General features: G+C 38.1%; 1 protein-coding gene across 1 annotated transcript; it reads right to left on the reverse strand.

Moving 5' to 3' along the window:
- Positions 1–1890: 1890 nt before the first annotated feature.
- LOC119693844 (BTB/POZ domain-containing protein 6) lies at positions 1891–24361 on the reverse strand. Its single transcript, XM_038118639.2, has 2 exons — positions 23960–24361; positions 1891–4717 (listed from the first exon to the last, which is right to left on the reverse strand). Exon 2 carries the CDS (start codon positions 4690–4692, stop codon positions 3388–3390), a length of 1305 nt encoding a protein of 434 aa, XP_037974567.2. The 5' UTR covers positions 4693–4717; positions 23960–24361; the 3' UTR covers positions 1891–3387.
- Between the last annotated feature and the right edge of the window lie 441 nt (positions 24362–24802).

Genomic DNA, 24802 nt, shown 5'->3' on the forward strand with positions numbered 1-24802 from the left:
ATCTGAAATGATCAAAATGTGACATGGTCATGAAAGAAAATTGATGAAATGAAAAACTTTTAGTTGTGCAACATAATATGCTTAATTCTGAAAAAATACCTATAGTAAAAACTTTCATTTCATCAATTAAGTTTCTATAGAGCAGCTTTGTTTACAATGACCGTATGAGCCGTACTATACGTAAGTACCTTTTGTAACACCCTGTAGACAGCATAACAGTTTCAAACAACCACTTCATAGGGTATAAAATTCAGTCGCAAATATCTGTTATATATGTAGTTTTTTTTATACTCACCAAAATTAAATAACACCATAATTTACAAGTAGAGACATCTAGTGATTCATTTACAAAGTTTATGAAAAGCTCGTACGCTATCTACGCGCTACGATGTAGCGTTTCGTAGCATCTCGATCGTAGCCTTCGTAGACTACTACGCCATAGTGGTTTTTCTAAATATCGACAGATGTCGCTAATTGTTATAAAATAACGTTATTATTCTGAGGTTTCTTATTCAATGCGCTTGTCAAAATACTTAAAAATATCGCAAACAGCCAAAGCGGATTTCGGTTAAATGTTTATAATGGAAAAAATACTAAACAATAAATAACTCCCCAAATTATAAAATTAGAAAGAACACAAACATCGAAATGAACATGAGAGTCCGTAGCACCGGCCCTCGCCTCACCAGGTGTAAGTACCGAGCGGACGCCGCCTCAGGGCCTGGACTAGACAACTGCATCCACCGAGTGTTGGCCCCGCGGACCGCTCACCACCCCGCTGACGAGAAAATTGCAGAAATTCATACCGCTATATCTGACAGGCAAGTACCTATACCTACCTAAATGGTTTGCTGAGGAATGTAGAGTCACCGTGTTTAGGTCTGGGGTAAAAGCTGCTGCTGGGATTCGAAGTCAGCTCGTGATATATTGAGGCAGGTACATTGAATCATCAGGTTTATATCGGGGGTAGGTACTAGTTAAAAGCAAGATTGACTGCTCTGGGATTCGAATTCCGACTGTTCTTTTGGCAGCATTATATTATGTTTGGGATACTGGAACATTTTATCCAAGCAAATGTACGGGGCAGCTATGCTTTAAAACTTTAGTTGTTGTACCGAATATTTATCATAAGAAACTTGATTGTTTATTATTTTTAAACATTACTTTGTCTTCAGACTCGATAACCAGCTGAAATTTGCACACAAATCGCGAGTCCTTATGAAGGAAAAGTTTGAAAAAGTTGAATCAAAGATTAATTCAATATTGTTATTCCAAGATACCGTGCAATCTTTAAGGAGTGACTTGCAAAAGACAGAAAAATCTCTAGAAATACTAAAGAAGAAAGTCGATAAACTGGATCGTATTATAAATGCGGATTATTTGTGAAACAGTGTCTGTAAAAAAATTCATTTCACTCTGAAAAAATATTTGAAAGACGTGCAGAATATGGCCCAGGTTGCTTAACCCTGAATTAACTCCTGTTTTATAATTATGTTTTGAGTAATTTTTAGTATATTTTCATAAGTTACTTACCTACTTTATTTTTGAAACCAGTTTAAGGTACTTAAATAAAAGTTTTGATGATGATATTGATAATTCATACATATAGTTTTTGATTTAAAGTAAAAAATTGAAGTAGTAGTGATTATACCAATTAACTCAATCGTTGGATTGTGCCTCAAGGAGCATGTACCCATAGAAGTAGGAGTACCTTCCTATTCGTTCCTATTTTCAATAATCTGAAAGTGCCTAAAAAAGTTACTTACTTAGGACTATAATAACAATAAGCACTTTGTTACTAAATTAAGTAATGATATAGATATAGATAAATATATATGATAAGAATAATAATCAGAAGAGGATAGAAGGGATTCAACATACAAAATTTCACAGAGTTCAATATATTTATTGTTCCTTTCTGTGTATGACAATTTCGTCATAGCAGCTCTTAGCTGAACACCGATAATATTTTTTTACATTTTCTGCTTTACATATACATTCATTTAATAATTAAGTAATTAATATAATTATTTCCTACCAACATCATCAAAAAATCGTTCAAAACGTCGCAGAAAGTTACACAGCTTTTAATTAAACCCTGTCATCAAGGTATAGAAATAAATTACTATAAAAAACACAATAACTATATTATATTATGTAAAAGTAAGCTTTAAACTACATTAAAATCAGTTTCATGTTTTGGCTTTTAAACAGAACATAAATAAAAAAATATGGCACGGATGACAATATAGCAAAAGTTATAGCCAAAATTAATTTTATGGTTAAGTACAATGATGTAATATTAAACTATAGTTTAAATTTTGATCTAAAAGAACACCTTTAAGGAAGTAGTCACTCAGTGAATTCTTAGCCTAAAGTACTTAAAAAACAACTTAATGTACTTAGCGTAAGACTAGGCAGCGTAATATACTTTCGAACACAGACGTTCGTTAATTTAACTAATTTAACATAGAGCGTAACAAATTAAAATACTTAATACAATAACATAGGTACATAATAAATGCAATTAAACTGCAAAAAATTGGTAACAATGTTTTACTTAAATCAACAATTTTGTGCGACAATTTTTTCTAGCTGTAATCCAAACGATATGCCAGCAGTTCGCGGTAAAGATACACAATAATTACATTATGCGTAGATCATTACAAGGAAATTATATCACATATATTGTAAGAATCAACTACATTTAAACAATACTCATTATATATTTTGCTAACATTGTAGCTACGCTACGACACCGAAAGAAACATTACACAAGTAACATTGAATCCAGCTTTCTTCGCCATTTTTCAGCCACATCATTCAAAACCAACATTTCCTACTCGCAAAATTAGTATAAAACAGTTCGCTAAAGATTTTGCTAAGCTCAAAACAAGAAAAGGGAAGGTACAGCAATATTTTTAAGAAGTAGAATTCAACTTGCAAGAACTCACCTTTAAATATTTTTAAACGAACTTGTAATTCGTAAAAAATAAGTAAGTACATTAATTGATTAGATACATTTTAATATAAGTTCAGACGTAGTAAGTAGTCTAGGTCTAGTTAATACTTTTGTAAAAATGCGAAGAACACTTGAGAGAAAATCCTTTACCGTATAGGTACTTCCATATAATTAATGTAGGTATGTAGGTACGTAAATTATACAAATTGTATCTCTAGTATTTTTTGAATGTGTAAAGGTGTAGAATTCTCTTAGCTATAGTATACACAGGTAAGAAAATAGATTCATTCGCGCACCTACTCAAGAGTTCGTAGGATACCCATAGCATAATTCTTTCACACACGGCACAGTCAGTCCCTCGTCCCCTCAGCGGGCGGCCCCGGCAGCAGGCGCCCCGGCAGTAGGCAGCCCCGGTAGCAGCTGGTCTAGTCGAAGAGGCAGATGATGCAGCGCAGCAGCCCGTCGCAGAACGAGGCACAGCAGCCGCGCTTCTTGGCCTTCTCGTCGGGCGTGAAAGACGGCTGGCGCGGGCCGGGGGGGGCGCGGCGCGCGCACAGCCCCGACGGCGGCGGCGGCTCGTCCGGCGGCTCGGAGCGCGCGCTCAGGTGCACGGGCAGCGCGGCCGGCTGCTCCGGGCGGGGCCGCGCCCAGCGCCGCAGCAGCCCCTCCTGCGCCGCGCCCACTGGCACCGGCGCCGACAGCCCGCGCGCCCGCGCCGCCACCAGCGCGCGCTCCACCGGCTCCAGCAGCTCCAGCGCCAGCGCGCGCGCCAGCTCCTCTCCGCTCAGCAGCAGGTAGCGCGGGCAGTAGGCCAGCTCACCCAGCGCCGCGCGCCGGTTGGCCGGCGTCAGCTCGCGCTTAGCTCGCTTGCAGGCGGCCGTGGCCCAACGCGCCAGCGCCTCCGCCAGCACCAGCTCGCTGCTGGGCCGCAGCGTGTCGCGCCGCACGATCAGCGCCAGGTCCTCGTAGGGCAGGTCCTCGAGCCGCTCGTCGCGCAGCGCGTCGTCCGCCTGCTCGTCCAGCACCAGCAGCGCGTTGTGCGCCAGCGAGTCGCACCAGCGCGAGCACTGCGCCAGCGCGCGCGCCGCCGCGTCGTCGCCCAGCGCGGGCAGCGGCGGCGCGGACGCGGCCCCCGGCAGGCGCGCGCACAGGTAGCGCAGGTCGCGCATCACCTCCAGCGCCACGCCCGCGTCCATCACGAGGTCGAGGCGGCGCGCGCAGCGCTCGGCCAGCGGCGCGCACAGGAACTTGTGCGCCGCGTCCAGCGTGAGGCGCGCCGTGGCCACGGACGTGAGCTGCGTGGGCTCGCAGTAGTGGTAGCGCAGCAGCTGCTCGAAGCCGCGCCGGTCCACGTAGTCCACGATGATGACGTCGGACTTGCAGGCGAGCAGCGCGGCGAACACGGGCGAGGTGGCGGCCAGCACGCGGCGGTGGCCCGGGTAGCGCCACGTGTCGCCGCCCATGCCGGCCACGAACACGATGTCGGAGCGGCGCTCGTCGTCGTACAGCTCGGAGGGGTCGATGGTCACCACCTCCTCGGGCTCCTCGGGGTCGTCGGAGGTGCAGCTGCACTCGTCCGCGAACTCGCCCATGCGCTCGGCGGCCAGCTCGCCGCTGCTCTCGCCCGCCGCCGCCGCCACCGCCGCCGCCGCCGCCGCCGCCTCGGCCAGGTCCAGCTCCAGCGACTCCGTGGGGCTGCCCCCGCGCGCCGGGTTCGTCACCACCGTCATGGCACCGCCTCTACTTCACGCGAGCCTGGAAACGAACAAATTGAAACGTTACACTTGTTACTGTTTACTGATTAATTACCGACCTATTTCAATTAGTGCATACAATATTTGTATGTTTAGTAAGTCAGTGAATAATATTTGCACGGCGGCAAGTGAGCACAACCTTGGCGTGACCTAGCGTCGTCACTACCTTCGGTTAGCAGTTCCTTCAGAGCTCTACTAGATGCTAATGGTTCCTCTTAGCGCCCCTATTATATTTGCGTTGAGGGAATCAGCACCAAATAAAGTATCATTATTACAATGTTGTTAGGAACGTCCGTGTTAATAACTTGCAAGGGCGATTCATAATCATGAGTCGGTAATATAAGTATCAATAACATTTATGATACTGTTTAGGCAGGCGCGGATCCAGACCTCAAAATAGGTGATGGGCAAGTCTAAAAACGTGGTTTGCCCTCGGATAGCTGTTTTTTGGTATGTTGGTAGTGGTGAATTATGGTTATGCTATCATACCTAGATTTTTTCCACGTCATAAGTTCATAGGATCAAAAATTGTTAAATAATTAAAAACTGTGGAATTATCAGTTTTAGAAAATTTTGATCGATAGAAGTCTGTGTTACGGAAAAAGTAGTTACTATACAACGTAGGTATACAACTAAACTAAATTCACATTTAAATGAGGCTAATTTTATCTCAATAAGCCAAATAGTTTTATAATACCTACAGTTTTTTTAATCTGAAAATAAAATTAATAAAAACGGTAATCTATCTTTAAAATATTTAAGTCAAACATGCAAAATATCAAGTTTTATAACTTTTTGTACAATATGTCAAATATTTCGTAGGTTGTATCAGGAAATTAATAAGAAATAGAAAACTGATTTGTTTTTAAAATGTGGGAAATTTTGTTACGGTTCAACGCAAGCAGAGCTAGCGCCGCCACTTACCAAAAAAAACCTAACTTCCGTTTTTTAAAGACAAGGAAAATACAATAACTAGCCTATTTTTAAAAAAATGTCAACTATTTTGAGCTACTGTGTCTAAATAAAGTCAAATAATGCACATTTAACTATTATAATATATTTTTTAAAGTGGCAATAAGAAATTTAATTTATTATATACAAATTCTTTTATTGTAATACAAACAAAAGAAATAAAAAAAAACGCTAGTTTTTCAAAATTTTGTTTCAAACATTTAGACAATAAAACATAAATCTTAAATATCTGAGAAATAGTTAAGTTTAGCATCAGGCATTAGCGTTCAATCGACATTCGACTGGAAATGTGTTCCTCTATCACCCATTTAATGGAAAAGATCGACTCACCAATCTACCTACATAACTAGCATTTCCCGCGAGCTTCACTTCGCCTTAAAAGATTTTTTTCTGCGAAAAAATGTTGCCTGTATGATCTGATGATTCTAAGCTTTATTTACAAACCTACTTACAAACTTCCACGGAATATTTATCGTTATTTCACACATTTTTTTCTTGCTAACTCCCGTTCCCGTGGGAATTTTGCAATATCCTGTTGTAACTAAGCTTTAAGTTTACTAAGGTTTCTGCATGCCAAATTTCAAGCGGCCAAATTAAGCGGTTTAGTTTTTTTATAAAAAACTTTTTTTCCGCAAATTTTCGTTCCTATGAGAATTTCGGGAAAAATGTTTTTTAGTGCACCTCTACGGTACTTATTCTACGTCCCTGCCAAATTTCAAAACCATACTATTAAAACTATAGAAGTTTCATACAAACTTTGACACCCCTTTTTACCCCCTTAGGGTTGAATTTAGCAAAATCCCGTCTTAGTGAGCACCTATGTCCTATGTCTTTTTCCACAAACCACCTTAGGGATCGTAATTAAAGAAATGTAATCTGATTGAAATGGTGGTGGTTTTCTCAAAAGAAGGCTTTATTTTAAATAACTGTAGGTACTTATCATAAAAAAACTATTTGACTTATGACGATGAAACTAGACTCATTCATTCTCGTTGCACTTAAATAGTGACACAAACACAAACTCTTGGCATAACTGAAAATTTTATGGTATTGAATTCTTTAGCAAAAACTATCGCAGGGATTTGGGGATGGAAAAAAAATTGCATTTCATCATCTAAAATCATCACCACCAACATATAAAAACAGCTATTACCTACCTCCAAAGTGATAAAATAACTAAATTATAATATTTAAAAGTCCCATGGTATTATATGGCAAGTCATTTAGGTGATGGGCATGCCCATCTTGCCCATATGGGTGGATCCGCGCCTGTGTTTAGGTAGGTCTGCATTTGGTAAATTGCTTTCGGTATGTTGCAAAAATGTAATAAAATTGCCTTTTTATAAAAAAATAAAAACCACGTGAACAATAAAGTATCTATGACCATCTATGACGAATTAAAAAAGAACCTTACGTTTAGAGGCCCTTTCCAGAACTCCCACCCCACCCTTAACTTTTGCAACACCCTGTATATTCCTCCGTGCCTGACCTGGCCCAACAAGCCGTACGAGTGTGGCCCCAATCCCCCGCTGACCCGCTGACTTGATGCAGTTCCTGACGCACTCAGCAACTACATTCATCAGGTATGTATGTATATCTACGACCTTGATGATAAATTGTAATTAATAGGTAAATCTTAAAATAAGTTCAGCATGGGAGGCTTATCAGATTCTTCAGTCAATCTGCCCTACATTGTGTGTAACCTCAAATAATAGCATATAAGCTCTATTGCTAGCCTTATTTTGGTCACTTCATTAACCGCACTGGTAGTGTCGTAGTACTCAACGGGTCCCTGAAAGGGTTCCACTTCATAATCATATTTCAGATACCTTCAAGAAGTAGGAATAGATACAGTTTAGATTTATGAAACGTGTTGCTTTCGACAATGTCATGCAGCCTTTTTTGGTCATTATTCCAACCTTGTAAAGCGATATCAAACCAAATAAAACCAATTTGTCTGAAATAATGAGAAGCCAGCACGAGCCACCAATCAATCAATCGAAAAACCTTTCTGACTCGCTCGCACAGATCAACAACCCAATCTGTAACAAATATAAGTGCAAATACATCCAATGTGAATGTATCCTGAGCTATAGAATTAAGGTACTTCATCACAATTTGCGAAACACACTGAAAGATTGAAAGGCTGACAAATTTTACTGTCTGAAAAACAAAGCTAAATCTCATATTTTTTCTTAAATCAACTTGTAATAGAATTTCAGAGAAGTGACCATAATGTTATATGTACTCAAGTACTCATGTATAAGGTCATTATGATTAAGTGCTTACTGAAGCAAGCTATTGATTTTCTCTCACAGATTTAATACTCAAAGCAGCGTTAGACACAAAGGTGTTCCAGGAATCTGAAACCACGCATATTGCGCTTCAAAGGGATTATTAAATAGCTTTTCATTTGATACATGACGTAGATTTAGGTACCATAATATGAAACCGGTTTAAATTGAAATTGCTTCAAATTATTACAGGTTTAATAACTAATCTACGGGTAATCCCGTAGTTATAGGTAGCTATGTACCTACTATATTTTGTTTAGATTTCTATATTGTTTCAAGAATAATAAAGAAACATATGTACAATTAAAAATGTCAAATAAATTTGAATTAGAGCGCTTGTGAACTTCTATAATCGTTTGCAATAGAATCCAACAATCATGTAAACAAATATGGCGGGCTGACATTGACAACGTATTGTTTATGCCCATAGTGATGTCATAGTGTTCTAATTAGATTAAATATATAAGCCATAGACTATAAAATAAAACTGATTATATATAAAAAGTGTTTATTAAAACAAATTTAAATCTTCGTCTTCGTCATCATCACTATCAGAAGTGTCGCCGGTGACCGTAATTATAAATGGAACCACTGTGTCATCGCTTGCCGTGTCTAAAATGCCGTCGAGCTTTTTCATTTCTTCCTCTTCCTTTTTTCGTTTTGGTTAATTATATTAAGCTCTTGAAAATTTTTTTTTATTGTATTCAAATAATATTAAATTAAAATAATTTATTAAATTATAAATAAAAGATAACTTCAGATTACGACAACACTAACTTTTCAATGACTTATAGAGTTCGATGAGTAAAAAACTAAGATGACAGCTTGTCAAATACTTCGAAATTTTTACGTTGCAAATGTTTTAACAAATTTAACTTATAAATACAAGTTAAACCGTGTTGAAGATAATGTAAAAACAATGGTGCGTTCGTTGAAATCAGACTATGTTCATAATTGCTCGTCAAATGTATGTGATTACGGAGTAATCGTGACAATTTGGTTTGTTTACATGATTGTTGGATTCTATTGCAAACGATTATACTTTACCTATGTTTGGCAGCGAGCGTGAACCATATTACTCATTGCTTATTTTCGTAGTTCCTACTGATCGTCCAAACTTCACTACAGGTTGGCAGAATATAAATAAAACTACGCGCATGAATGAAACACTGGTAATTTCGAATGAATTGCCTTTTAGTTAATGATCTTTGATGACTCGATGTTTTAGTTGCTCGTGTTTATTTAAGTAACAAAATTGTTTAATTTATATTTTAAATTAACTCATTCCTCTGCGGAATGGAATTACAAGCATTTTCGGAATCACTTGAAATGAGGAATCTCAAGAAATGAAGTCAACTTTGTTTCAAGAACTTACTAAGTACTTTTGTAAAGCCATCAAATGAAAATAAAGGGTGCTCCCTGTAACTGCAAAACGTGACCATACTATTCATGGAGAAGAAGCTTCTATGTTTTAAAACTTCGTATCAAACACTTACCTACCTGTCAAAAATCCGTTTTGCATGGCACAGTTTGTCACATAAATAGTCCACTTTAGGACCATGGGCCATGGGACTCCTTCAAAACTGGAGGGTTAAGTACTTCCATAATCTCCAAGCATGGCAGGTGGGTTGGCGATATCACACACACAACACAAACATTTAACACCCGACCTAACATTTAGGACCCGATAACAAATACCTATTTGTAATATCATGCCGAAGCTGGGTCCCTCCGCACAGCAACTACACACTACCAACTGTGCCAACCGGACAAGGCCGAGCACGGGGCGCAAGACGTCACAAAAAAAACACTCACAATCGCTCTCGAAGCAGTGCGATGTAAATGAGCGCCACGCCATCCTTTTTTCACGTCTTAGCGTGCACTGTACGTCGTGGGCACCGTGCTAGGCCTTCAGATTTAGTTAAAATTACTTTTTTCTTGAAAGATGACAATGAGCTCTCATGAGAGATGTCTGCGTCACGGCGCCGCCGCTGCATTCCCTCGTTTCGTAAACAAAATGCTTCCGAAGTAAGATTGTTTACGTGTTCCATGATTCAGTGCAGTTTGAACTTGGGGTAAATATAACTCTTCAGTTTTTACCGGTCAGACAGGTACTGTAAGAATTTGAGGTTCTGAAAGAGTATTTACGATAATAAGACAGGGTATGTAGAGCACAGATATATTAAGACTTCTCGTCTGTTTTTTAATAGATTAGAGAAAATTTTGGAAATGAGATAATAATTAAGTACTTGTTATAAAATTTTCCAATGAAAATTACCTTTATAAGTACTTACTAGGTAACCTATAAAAAATAAAATAAACGGGTTTAACTTTTTGATAAAGTGTAGCCGGTTTTAGTTATAATTTTCTGTGCCCAACAGTGTCCATAAAGTTCCTAATTTTATGTATTGATCGGTGGTAGCTCAGTCGGGTGAGCGCCCGCTTCTCAATTAAGAGATGCGGGTTCGAATCCCGGCGCTGACATGTACCAATGAGTTCTTTTAACTTAAGTACAATATATACCATCGCTCTTACGGTGAAGGAAAACATCGTATCGTAGGAAACCTGCATATCTAGATCTAGCACATCTAGATATGTGAAGGTGAACCCACCAACCCGCAGTGGACCAGCGTGGTGGGAAATGGTCCAAGCTTAGGAAGGCAGTTTAGACCTTGGGGATATGCACAAAGGTTCCACTCGAGAGAGCCAGGTGCAGGTACTTACACCCCCACAGAGAATAGAATAGAATAGAATAGAATGTATTGATCACCTGTAAAACTTAATTATGGATGCAATAAATAATTGAGTATTGAGGCATAATATCATTGTATCAAAACATCAAATTACCCCGATTATTTATAACTACATTCAGTTATATTGTATGGGTCCGAAACTGTTACTAGCTTTACAAAACTTTAACTAACTGGCATTAGTTGCAATGACGCAGCATTTTTTTATTGCTTGTTTACCTATTCTTACAAAATCAAAACTTTTACACTTCTATAGCTTTTCCCGTGTTCCAAACTCACCATATTTATATTGGAACAGATTGATAAAGCAAGGAAACAGCTGCGTGGGGATCTGTAGCCGCTATAATAAAGTGTGAACTTGCACAATCATCCTCCAGCCACTGAGGACTATTTCCGTCCCCAGTGCATTTGATTCCACCTACCTTGTTGCAAAAGTGGTATATATGTCGCAGGCAACTGGTTTAATCTCCTGTTTGATTGAACCACTAGCCCGTTCATTGGATGGCGATATTCAGTTGTATGACTAAAGGACAACTCGTCAAGTCGTTGAATGTAACGTTCGACGTCTTGACTGAACGTCATTCAGCGAAGTCGTTGAATGGGATATAGTATAGCAACTTTGTAATGTCTGGTTAGGGTGAACATCACCAGACAAGAGTCAACAAAAAGACTATGTTACAAAGCTCTTATCTCACAAATTAACTAAACAATAACAATAAACGTACCTTCATAATGTTGTTCATAATTATCCATTTTTGCCATTTTTTTTCATTGAAACTATTCGCCCGCAGCGTAATAATAGGTAAATCCATGTTGTCACACTATTTTAACACAAATAACGCACTTTAAAGCTAATTTATTTGCAAAAAACTAACAATATAGCTGCTTTTTGTGTCAGCTGTTAGCTGTTAGACGCCATATTTGTTTTATTCACCACCTGACTGATTTTAAGTCAGCTAACTACACTCGCGAGCAACCAAATCGACTCAAGCCTTCACGGCGCACATATACATTGATTTTCCTAAAACGATAAATGGTAAATATAAAAGTGATATGTCATTCGAAAGCTGAAGAATTAGGCTTTCAATTAAGATCAATACCATAAAAAAAAACTAAGCGCAGATTTAATGACGCATTTTAATTGCCCGTCAGTGTTAATTACCTCATTAGGAATCCACGCCTTGCGCTACCTGATCCCGCTATAAAACCTTTCCACATCCGGTGTACCTTATCAGTCGCTTGTTGCAAGTTGACCGGTACACATCTCGTTGCATTGTATTCCTTGTTTTCGCAAACCCATGGATACCACACCAGAAGAAGCTGCTCAAGTTGTTGCCTTGCTGCAACAAGGGTTAAGTCAGCGAGCAGTCGCTGCCCAGCTCCACTTGAGCCAGTCTGCTGTATCCCGAGTATACAGACGGTTCCAAGAGACTGGTGCCTTCAATCGAAGACCAAGAACGGGCCGCCACCGCTGCACTTCAGAGAGAGACGACCGCTTCATTGTCTCAACCTCGCTGCGCAATCGACACCTTACGGGCGTTGATGTGCAGCAAGAACTGAGACGTGTACGACAAGTGGCTGTCAGCGAGTGGACAGTGAGAAGACGCTTGAAGGAAGCCAACTTGACACCAAAAAGACCTGCATCAGGCCCCAAATTGACTGCAGGCCACCGACAAGCGCGTCTTCAGTTTGCTCGAGAGCATCTCGATTGGAGCATTGCGCAATGGCGGTCGGTCCTGTTTACTGATGAGTGCAGAGTGTGTCTGCATGGCAGTGACAGGAGAGGCCGGGTCTACCGGCGTCCGGGGGAACGATTTGCCCAATGTTGTTTCGCTGAAACAGTAGCATATGGCGGCGGTTCCTGCATGATGTGGGCTGGTATTTCTCTAGAGGGAAAAACCGCACTTGTTTTCGTGCCTGGAGGCGGCCGAGGAGGCGGGTTAACAGCTGATCGGTACATCACCGACATTCTACTCGGTCATGTTGTGCCCTATGCAGAATTTGTCGGTGAAGACTTCGTGCTAATGCACGACAATGCCCGCTGCCACACGGCACGAGTCAGTCGGCAGTTTCTGAGAGAGAAGGAATTGCGCACGATGGACTGGCCTGCGCTCAGTCCTGACCTGAATCCCATCGAACACTTATGGGACGAGCTCAAAAGAAGAGTTCGGGCCAGGAATCCAGTCCCTGCAAGCGTGGACGAGCTGAAGACAGCTTTATTAGAGGAGTGGGACGGCATTCCTCAGGAAACTGTCAAAAAGTTGATAAGGTCTATGAGAAACAGGCTGCAGGCTGTAATTAGGGCAAGAGGGGGCAATACAAAGTATTGATTTAAATAAATAAATTTTTATCTTAACATTTTTTGTTTAATTTGTATAATACGATACCCATACCCTTTTTTCCTAAATTCCCGTTTTTCCTACAATTGCGTTCAGACATCATTTATTTCAAAAATGATGAATGGATTTCAATAATAATGATATCAAATTAAAGCTGACATCTTAAGCTTTTAAATGACATATCATTTTTATTATTTCTATTCATAATTTTACTTGTATTAATGTATGTTTGCGCCGTCAAGGCTTGAGTCGATTTGGTTGCTCGCGAGTAGTTGGACGTTTTGTGACGCTTGTACAATCAACGTTCGGCCTAGTCATACAACTGAACAGCGCCATCCAATGAACGGGCTAGTGGTTCAATCAAACAGGAGATTAAACCAGTTGCCTGCGACATATATATTACTTAGGAACCTACTTTAAGAAAACCAAAGTACAAGGTCTTACTTGAAATCTTGCAATAAAGTCTGATTTTGTTAATTTTTTTCTAAGCTGTGTTTTATTTATTGATTTATTCAGGTAATCAACAGCATATTACAGTAAATTTAAACCTAATACATGTTTTAAATTGTATAGCCAATAATAGACTACCCCATTTATTATATAAACAAAAGATAAGTACTGAGTACTGAGTCTGAGACTTATCATGGTCACCCTAAAACTGGAACTAACGTCGAAATCAGAACGATTGAACGAGTTATCAATATGCCTTCGGCATATTACAAAACAGCGAGCGTTTGTAAAATGACGACGCCGTATGTAAACGGCGAGATCATACAATTTGCCTGCGACATATGTACAAGTACCTCGCTATAAAAGTTGTTCAGAATGACCTGATGTTAATTGTGGTATCGGGAGACCTAACAGAAAAAGAAGCCCTTTGGGATCATGATGATGGATTCTCAAATAGCCGATTATACAGACTGTAACACAACCATTGTAAGTACTTACAGTAATATTAGTTAAATGACCACAATTCGTCATTCGGATAAAATTTTGCTTTAGCCCTGTAGTCCAATGGGCACGTTTCAGGAAACACAATTAGGTTAAATTTATGACGAAATATCGCAATACATTCCCACAAATTCCCTTGGAGGTATAACTCTTGTCGTGGGTTATTTCAAGACATTTGTGATAGAAACAGCGCGCTCCAAATAACATTTGCACGAGGACTGCCGGTCAGATTTGGCCTACATCTAAACTACTTGCCTTTATAATGAAAGCAACCAATTACATTTCTTCCTCTGGTCCATTTGAGATGGATAGGAGAGCTTTGATGTTGGCTAAAGACTGATATGGCTTCTAAGTTCTTCCTGGGAACATAATATATGAGCATGTATGTATGGGATACCTATATGGCTAAACAGTAATGAAAAAATATCCTTGTAAAGGAAACCCCTATAAGTTATAATTAAACTGGTATGAATAGTCGTAAACCAAATATGCTTCAACCAACTTTAGGTAATCGGCATCTTGTTTTTAAAAAATATATAGTCTTCATCAGCAATTGAATCCCATTTGAGTTACCATTTTACCAGTTTTGTTATCTTCGACTTATAATTTAATTAAATGTATTTATTCTGTGATAGCGCCTATGTTTCACTTATAAGTACTATTAGTAATTAGGTTCATTCAAATGCAGAACTGCCTCGCTCTAGGTAGCCGAGCGTACATCCGAGTTACTTAATATTAGTCCAAAATGTAGTTCAAATGGTTTAATATCGCCAGATAACGGTCTGGCCAGCGGCCTTGCTACTATCAAGGTGCTAACATCCCACTGAGATTAACATTATTTGGATTTAACTACTCAGGTACCCATGTAGATATAAGATAGGAATAATGCTAGGTATACTTGGATTCTGTAATACAGACGAATAAAATACTTAATACCTACGTATTTATTGGCATTTCGGTGTTTAGAAATTAAAATATGTTCTATGTATAAGTTGTATTGCAAACTGTCACATTATTTTGAGTTAGCTTATAGCATAGTTCAAAATTAGATTAGTAGTTTGTACTCATTGTAAAATGGCGTTACGCTCGCTCGCTACCTATAACGAGAGTACAAAATCTACTACGAAAAGTTTGCGCCTCGCTTGCGAGTCACCTCTGACCTGACTAGCCCTGCAAAGATTACAATCATAGCATGCATGTATTCATAGTTTATCATCACAGTCGTATTGCCAAATCCCGTATAGTATGAAATAGAAATGGCTGTCCATGTCCATCGGAAATAGAACAGCAAGCGGCTTGCGGAAGTGCGGGCCGACCGGCGACCGACATGATTCATCCCACTGAGAGAAGCTTATAGATTCACTACTGAAGTTCACTTTATTTGTATTGATCTCTAGCTAGTATCTTATTATTATATATTGTATTTTCAGAATTTCCTGTAAGTTTGAAAAATTTAATCTAATTTACTTAGGAGTTAAAATACTATGTTTCATACATAGGAGTTTCAAAAAACGTGACTGAAATGTATCATATTCAATATTTGAGTTACCGAGTATACTGTAATTATGTAACTAACTATAAGTACATGCTAGGTGCTGAGGCGACCTTAGCAGCAGTTAGTAAAGATTTGGAGGATTGGGCAAAACTCACAACGTACAAAGCTATATTTGTACAAAATATAAATTAGTTTCACGACATTTTGTGTACTTTTTTACATTGGCTTTTTAGTTAGGTCGAGAAACTGGTAACTAAGTAGGTACCTCCTATAATCTTGCCTAGTTTAGGGGTCTGAAAAAAATATTACCGTATAAAAGTACGACATGATACTTTTCAGCTTTAATCTCAACATGCTATTATTTGCAAGAACACGGACACAGTTCAGTCATAAATTATACTATACTTACTACTGATAAGACATTGTGCAAAAACTTATCCGATGGATATTATTAAATACCTTATAATGAATTTCCAAAATGTAGAGCTTCCTACAAACAATGAAAACATTAATATTACTACTTATACTAAGTATAAATGTGCTGCTTCTAGTGAAATACCACTGAAATACACTTGTTTCATATTAAAGAAATCCTTTTAGCTTTGATTTGTCAGACACACATTGTTATGAAAACAAAAGCTCTGCCCACAATACTCTAAGCTTCGGGCATGGAAGTAATAATACAACAGGAATGCGCACTCACCAAAATGATGCAAACAAAAATAGACCTAACGAATTCACCTTAAGATTTATATTTGAAGTGAAAGAGGCCGCGAGCCGATAGAGAGGGTTACCACAGAGCCCTTCCTCTCTTTCTAACAATTGCCAGGATTTAGTTGTGTAAACTTTAGTAGATTTTGTACGAAGAGAGCTATGCAAAAAATATATTAAATTAACTTATAGACTACTGTACATATCATATCATTTTGAAAAACAAATTTATAATAAATCATTATAAACATGTAATTTCAATGAAATATTTGGTATTTGTATGAATAATAATTTCATAAAAAATATTGGTAGTTTTTCTAAATACTTTACGACAAGACCGAAGTTGTCAAGATGACGGATGACGTTTATACTGTTGTGAGAGACGTTATGGTTAGGGTGACCATTCATTCGTACTTTTGAATCACTTTCCATTAATTAGGACCTGTTTCATTCAACTTTTTGTTTTATTTTATACCTAAGTATCATTAGGTATTATTGTGGCTGTTATCTTATAAGGCTGCTAAAGAGTTATGAGCTGTTGATTTTTTTGGTCATAGATATGATTATTATAAGATAATTTATCAAGCTTAAAACCGGCGGAAGCACTTAGGTTGAGATATTTATTTTGAAATCTTATGATTTTCATCAACTAGACTATGTAAACGGAACACCCACAGAGTAAACACGTTTTAGGTACATAGTTGCGTTTAATGTTAACCTGTTTTGACACTTTCTTGTCAACACTACACCCAACTTAATTTTATTTACTTAAAATTATATTTTCCCAAATTTCAGCTTTCCTTCCAATGAAGAAACATAGCAAAAGTAATTCTCACAAATTTTCACAATGTCAACACAATGTTTACTCAATTGTCATATCACCAAAATACATTCGTACCTACATTGCAATCGAATTATTCGAATAATAGGTGACTTTGAGACCATCGACACCTATTCGCGACATGATAGATTAGAAGTGATGTCTCATGAATTACCTAAAATTATGGTCACCAAAAATAGAAAGAGATGGAGGGCTCCGTGCTGACTATCTCTGTCGGCTCGTTTTTTTGGTGCAGTGCGCATTCCTGTTGTATTATTACTTCCATGGCTTCGGGTAAGCTCATTGTGGCAAAGCTTTTAACGTGAAGTGCTCTCTTGTACGTGTGATCTCCTAGTACTTTGAAGGTCTTACCTTCATAGGTATATAGACGATCGGTACCTAGGTAGGAACCTAGGTATATACCTGATGTAGGATACTGCGTAGTTCCTATGACTGAAATCAATAAATGCAATTTGCGCTGCTCTAGCAGATCCTTCGCTCGATCGACTGTATGATTATAATAAATACGTTTACGCACTGACCTATAAACTGCATATGATATGTACCTAATATATAGAATATAGACTATATTATGTGTGGAAAGGTGACAAACGATTACCTACAGCAATAATATTCCATTAAATTATTAGAAGATGAATATGATTGTGCTATTTTCTTGTATGTACCTATACCTATATACTTTACTCGGTATCTTCTGATATAGATGCAGATGCATTGAATAGCTGATTCCTTAATTTATAATTTTTTAACAAATTGTTGTGTAAATATCACCTATATTACTTACAAAATATACTTAGTTAAGGACTATATAGGCTCTCTATGATCAAAAGGCGGCCTAAACAACTACGGTTACAGAACCAAAGTAATATTTATTCATGATAATGTGGGCATAGTGCTACTAGCATTTTGGACCAGTCAACCTGTGTTAGTGACTGTATAACAAGAGCCGGTGTTGGGCGCCGCCCAGGGAGCTCCCGCCCACCGTCCGCCCTACATCGCCACGCAACTAGGTCAAGAGTACCGGTACACAGAATACACTGCTGCACAGCAATTTGGGTTTTTGTGCCACCAGTTTTTGGAGCATCCGACTGGACTTGTGCATTGGTAGAAATACTTCAGGAACAGTGGCGTTAAAAAGCTTGTAGGGTTGTCAAAAAGTATTTATAATTTACTATTTACTATTTTTGCTTTAGGCTGTTGGATATTACTTACATGCATAATAGCTGTACATACGCTTATATATATTTTTATTAGTGATGGTTAAAATGTTTACTTAGGTACTTACTACACATAGGAATAAGTTACAATCCATCTCTACATTTTGTACATCACGTCATCAAAATACAGAATAATTCCATGCACGTTATGCACCAATCACAAAAGCACAAAGCCTTAGTTAAATTCAACCCAATTAAAATTCTCATCATGAAAATTCTGAAGTTAAGTTTATGGTTATTTTTCTCAGACCCCCGCTATCGAGTACTAAAATTGCCATAAAATTTACGAAGGTCAAGATTCGATGGATGGTGTGATACAGATTTTATGAAGTCAAATGATTCACACTGACGGTGCTTCGGTACTTATGACGCATTCTGTCTAACTATAGCTACCTGAAGATGGAATCAGCTTCAAATTGGTCATACCTCGTCTGAAGTTTAATTTAACTGCTTTGGTCGTGCAACTCATGCATGAACATTTTATAAATCTGGAAATTTTGCCAATCATTCATTTGGACGTTTGTATAAGGAAAATGATGGGAAAATATTATAAGTTCCTACTTAAGGTATCGTACGAATTTCTCAAAAGCGGTTAATAATTATTGACGCGAAATTACATAGATATAAATAAGACATGCCTTACTTGCTGAAATGCAAGGGGGCTACTACTAACACCTGCACAGAACTTCATTAATATCCCAAGAGCGGCGGATGGTACGCTTATGATAACTTTATAATCCCTCTTATCTCTATATCTATCTTTCGCAGAGTGACTATAGCTAGCTCGTTATACGACCTGCATATACACAAAAAAATATATTATTAAGTATTTATTAAATACATATGTGTATTCGATAACTATTACCTACACACAATAAATTGGAAGCAAGCTTTTTTATGCTCTGTTTTTTTTTACTTTGCAATTTTATTCAAGTATTTCATGAAATTCATGGGGCAGCAGGTTTGCAGAGTTATCGTTATCGAATTCCTGAAACTGAAATTGCACTTGAATGGCTGAAGCGATTTTGATGAATCACAGTATTTACTTAAGGCCCGGTACAGGGTGACGTGCCGCGCCAAATTTGGGTTTTCAATGCTCTTCACACAGCACACGCAGTGACACGCACACATGTAAGTTTGCACAGTGGGTCATAAACTTTTACTCACCAACTTTATTGACAATTATTTTCAAGTAGTGATTTGAGGGAAAGAGTAGAAATTAATAGGGGTGCCACTTTTCTCCATACTCGGAACCGCGTGTTTTGAAACTATACAAGGCCAGAACGCACCCATAGTGTACTAGCACTGTATAGTTTCAAGTGAAAAAAAATATTATTTTACTTGAAAATATACACTATTTGTGCGTACTAATCGCGTATACTTTCAAGTTGGGATTTACTGAATCGTTCTTGAAAATATACATTGCTATTACGCACATTGTTTGATTGGCGTACTTGTCGCATATAATTTATACCTACATGCTGATTCTGATTTACTTAACTATTTCGGTAAATGTACATGACTACAATTTACTTGTTCTGCCTGTCATACCTATAGAAAGTTAATAAATAAAGATTAACAAACTCTAATTTAATTGATATAAACAGCCATTATACTTGCAAGTAAGAATACTAATATCTTATTATTTATATGAATTAAGAGTAATACCTACTACACTCACGAGAAATAAAAAAGTTCCAGTGACGATAGCTCCTGAACCAAAAAGACTAGCTTAATGACGCCGTCGGCAATATTAAAGTACATTTAACAACGCATCAAAATATTATTATAACCAACTAAAAACGTAAATTTTGATCAAATTCTAAATGAAATGTTTTTAAAATTGGGGTCATTTGGTGTTGACATTTTGCAACTTGGACTTATTGATTGCTCGTGAGTGTATTAGGTACCCTATAAACCTATTAGAGACATATTTTTCATCAAGTTTTTCATCAAGCCTACCCTGTCTATCTATGGGTATTAAATATAAAAACCTACTAGCTGGTAACTAATCACATATAGTTTCAAGTGCTCCCATTGCCGCTTGGCACTTGAAAATATACACGATTAGTACGCAGTGGTAACGGCTGCAGTATATTTTCAAGCCATAATTTTGGCCCAACTTACTTGAAAATATACGCTATTAGTGCGTAATGGCCTTGTATACTTTCAAGTAAATCATGGCACCATTTTAATTTGAAACTATACGTGAGCAGTCCCACCCTCTGCGTTCTGGCCTTGTATAGTTTCAAAACACGCCTCGGAACTCGATTACCTTTCTAAACAAATGTAGTATTTACTTACTTGTAGAAAGGTAACTACAGGTGTTAAAGTGTAGATACTAAGGGTATACTAAGCCGAAAGGGGATGACTCAAGGGGTCATTCTGAACAACTTTTGTTCTACGAGTTTTGCAAATTCGCGAAAAAAAATATTCGTTTTCCATGGTAAAAAGTCACGTGTCATCAAAGTTTCTATGAAAAAGGTTTTTTTTGTTAATTTTTAAAACTCGTAGAACAAAAGTTCAGAATGAACCCCTGTCTCACTTGTTTTTACCCGACTGCCGAAGGAGGAGTGTAATATTATTCGATTGTATGTATGTATGTTTGTAAGTATATTTTTTGGTAGCCGAATAATATATTTTTTTATTTTTAGGGTTTCGTACCTCAAAAGGAAAAAAGCAACCGATAGCCTCCTGACACCTGGCGTGCTATGAGTAGGACATTGAAAAAAAATATAATATATACTTAAAAAATACGTACCTATATTAAAAGTTTTATGGAGTATCCCTGTTATTCCTTTTAAGTTTTATAAAGTATCTATCCCTTAAACAATTTGTTCTTTGACAAAGTGACAAAACAGTTCAGTAGTTAAATTTTTTTTTTTTCAATTTAGGAACAGTGCATACATTTATACCTCTCGGGGTCAGGAGGTTTAAGATCTCTTTGTTGTCCGTCTGTCGGACTGACTGTCTGTCACCGCCCTTTTTCTCAGAAACGGGTAAAGATATCAAGCTGATATTTTCCATAGATATGGGGAGTACCCCAAAAAATATTGGGGTACTCCCTCTCCCATACAAGTAAATTGGGGCTGATATTTTTTTCGGTTATTTTGATGGTGTAGGTAGGGTATCGTTGAACAGGTCTTTTAATATAATAGGTATAAAAAAGGTATAAAATATTATTTATAAAAAAACTTTATAATTTAATTTATAATTATAATAATATAATTTATTATTTTATAAAAAAGGTATAAAATATTATTATTTTGCTTTTACCCTTAAATTTGGGGACCACACCATAGACAAATCCTAAATAAAAAATGATTTCAACAGATAGCGTGTTTTTATGTTGGGTAACTCAGAATAAGAAGAATGATATCTCAGAATAATAATGGTCAATGGTGCTATTCCGCTGAGCACCGAAACCGGTGGAACACAAGTGAAAAGTGGTCATGGAAACGCACTAGGATAGACCCTGCTCCTAGAACAAGGCATGAGTTTGTGATTTGTGTGCGTGAAAAGCGAGGATGGAAACTTTGAATATTTTCTTGATTTTTTTTATTATTGTTGCAATAACCGAAGTCACCCTGTGACAGGGTGACTAGATAGGTACTTCTGCATATCCGCCGTCTATCGTTGGTTTTTTTAGTAACTGCTGTCTATAGAAGAAATTCCTACATTGTCAATTTTACGTTACGAATGAATTTAGTAAAACCTAACTAATCCAGAGGAAACCTAAAATATCTTTCTGTCTCTCTGAAAAACATACTTAATAACCCAAACTCGATGCTTTTAGCTATTAACATCTTTGAAATAAAATTCAGTCACCACCTTGTTCCTGCCCTCATCAGATCCTCACGAGACCATACCTCAACCAGCACCATGAGACTGTGTTTTTGAATCCTAACCTATTGTTCCTACGTATTGTCATCACTTAGATCCATTCGCTATATTCCTGCTCCTCATCAGACCTTTACGAGACTGTATTGCCCACTATCTAATTTAATTTAATGTATATTGAATATTAAGAATTATGCTTCCTCAATTTCAAATCAAATTATGTTGGTGTCATAAAAGTTGAAAAAGTGCAATGACAACCAATGTGCAGTGATTTTGTATCTGTACACGAAAAGATCGCGAGCTGTCAGTGCTGCCTAAACCGACGTGACCCTTCTTTGGAGGCCAGCGGCCGACTGAGTCAAACGTCGCTTGTGTTTATGATTTTATAACACAGAAAGCCGCCATAGATATTTGTATGAAGATTTGAGGGAAAAAAATTGCTCAAGTTTGGGATTAATTTACACAAAATAGGTGTGTGTTTATTTAAAAACAAGGTATTTAGCGCCTAGTCCAAGCATTTATCTTTATAATTTGATAAGAATCATATGGCAATTCTTGATAATTACGACACAGTTGTTACAATACGGGAGTGTGATATCCTGGTTTTTCGTGATATTCTGAAATTAATTTACAGTTATCCATAATCATTTACTTAAATTCGAATGATTCAGCACCTAGCTAGACTCTTTAACTACCTGTGTGATTTTTTTCAAGGCTGTAGAGCATCATTTACTACATAATTCTATGACAATGCCAACCCTCGATTCCCTATTGCAGACCCTTAAGTACCTACTCTAATATAGTATCGACTATATAATGTATTGACTTTGCAATAAATATAACCTATGAGTTTAACTATTAACTATGATACCACAGGCTAACAAATCTACTTATATAGTTTATACTATATTGAATTATATTAAATGTACATGCAGTTTAGTTTACATATAAGTAGATAGGTGAGTAAGTACCAGTTTAACCTGCAACAGGTTTCAGTCATAATAAGTAAATATATACAAGTCTAATTTGTAGGGAGGCAGTCACTAAAACATGGTCATTTCATTGCTTAGATTCGCAAAATATTGTAATAATAATGGAGTTATATACCTAGGTCTTCACCTGAAATCTGAAACTACAAGTGAAAAGGCAACATGGCAAAAACTGTATTTTCACAAGCTGACCTAGGCTCTGATCTGTGACCTATATGAAATGAATTGCAGCAGGAATATAATATTAATATCTGACCTAGATAAAATAGACATCAATATTTCACAATTCGCGTGAGCATTGCATAGGTAGAGTAGGTACAACTAGAACCTACCTATACGTACTTATAAAAAATACAGTGTGTAAATGTGTTTAGAAAAATGAAAAGACAATAAACAACTACTGGATAAGGCTTTGTCAAAAAAAAGGCATTTCCGTGAGTATTTTCCTGGGAAAAGAGTTTGCTTTATCATGTGGTTTCTCATACGGTTACACCCTAAAACATGAAACTAATTTGCAAAGCATAAACACATTTCCAAGGCATGTAGAGATAGATTAATTATACGGCGAATTTTATTCAACAGTAAATTATCGGCGCGATACATAATTATGTGTTTTTTAGCTTGTTTAATTTAAATATTTGTGGGTAACGTGCATACAGTATATTCCTACGGTAGGATATGAAACTACCATCTTGCAATATTTGCAGGTGTTTGTTTATTTTCGTCCGCTGTTTACTTCGGCCGAGCATACGCGACATTCTGAAAACGCTTTGTTTCAGCTGTTCAGTCCTGAAGCGTTGCTGAAAATTCATGAAGCACAACAATCACTTATTTATTTACCCACCTGACAGGAATACAGGAGTCGGGCTAGCAGCCCAGCTCGTTCACATTTCACTTTCAGGCACCGTGTAGTCAGAGCTTCGCTTTCAGACACTGGTGGCACCTCACTGCTCACTGGTCACTGGTACAAGATGAGTGGTTGTGCGTGAGTGTTTGTTTGTGTTGGAGCTGCAAGCGCGGCGCGGCGCGGGCGTGGCAGGGGGCGGCCAGGCACGCACTGCCGGCCTCCCTCACTCCCTCGAGCTTTCGGAAAACCCTGCGCGCTCGGCGCGAGGGCCGCGCATGCGCAGCGGACCGCTTTTCCCGCGGACTAATTTTAGCTGAGGTTTTCGCAAGGAGCCGCTCGCTGCAGCGCGCGCACCTCGCCGCCGCCGCCGCCGCCGCCGCCGCCGGGCCCGGCCGGGCTACCGTCATGCGCGCTACTCACTACCCCACACAATGTGCTCCACTAATCAATGCTAATGATCATAATTATTGACCAAACTAACACCGCCACTTATATAGAGACTTCGGTTATTAAATAACAAATGGGTAACGATATATAATCGTTTCAGCGACTCGAAAGGCTTTGTGAGCTTCACTCGCTATGGCTAACGCATTTGTATGACAATGGACACAATATGGGAACGTTTCAGATTATTATTTCTTATTATCCGCAGCATTTGTCTATCTTTCAAAGTCAATGGATTCATCAACTGGTTTCAGATTATGTTGTTACGAGGGATAGTTAGTTTAGTACATAGTGAGTTGCAGGTAGCCGTAGTTAGTACTTACTTAAATGCTTACTTAATTTTGACCTACTTACTAATAGAAGGACAGTTATAACATAGAGTAAACAAGGCACCTT

This window comes from Plutella xylostella, chromosome 29 (assembly GCF_932276165.1).
Source record: "Plutella xylostella chromosome 29, ilPluXylo3.1, whole genome shotgun sequence".
NCBI lineage: Eukaryota > Metazoa > Arthropoda > Insecta > Lepidoptera > Plutellidae > Plutella > Plutella xylostella.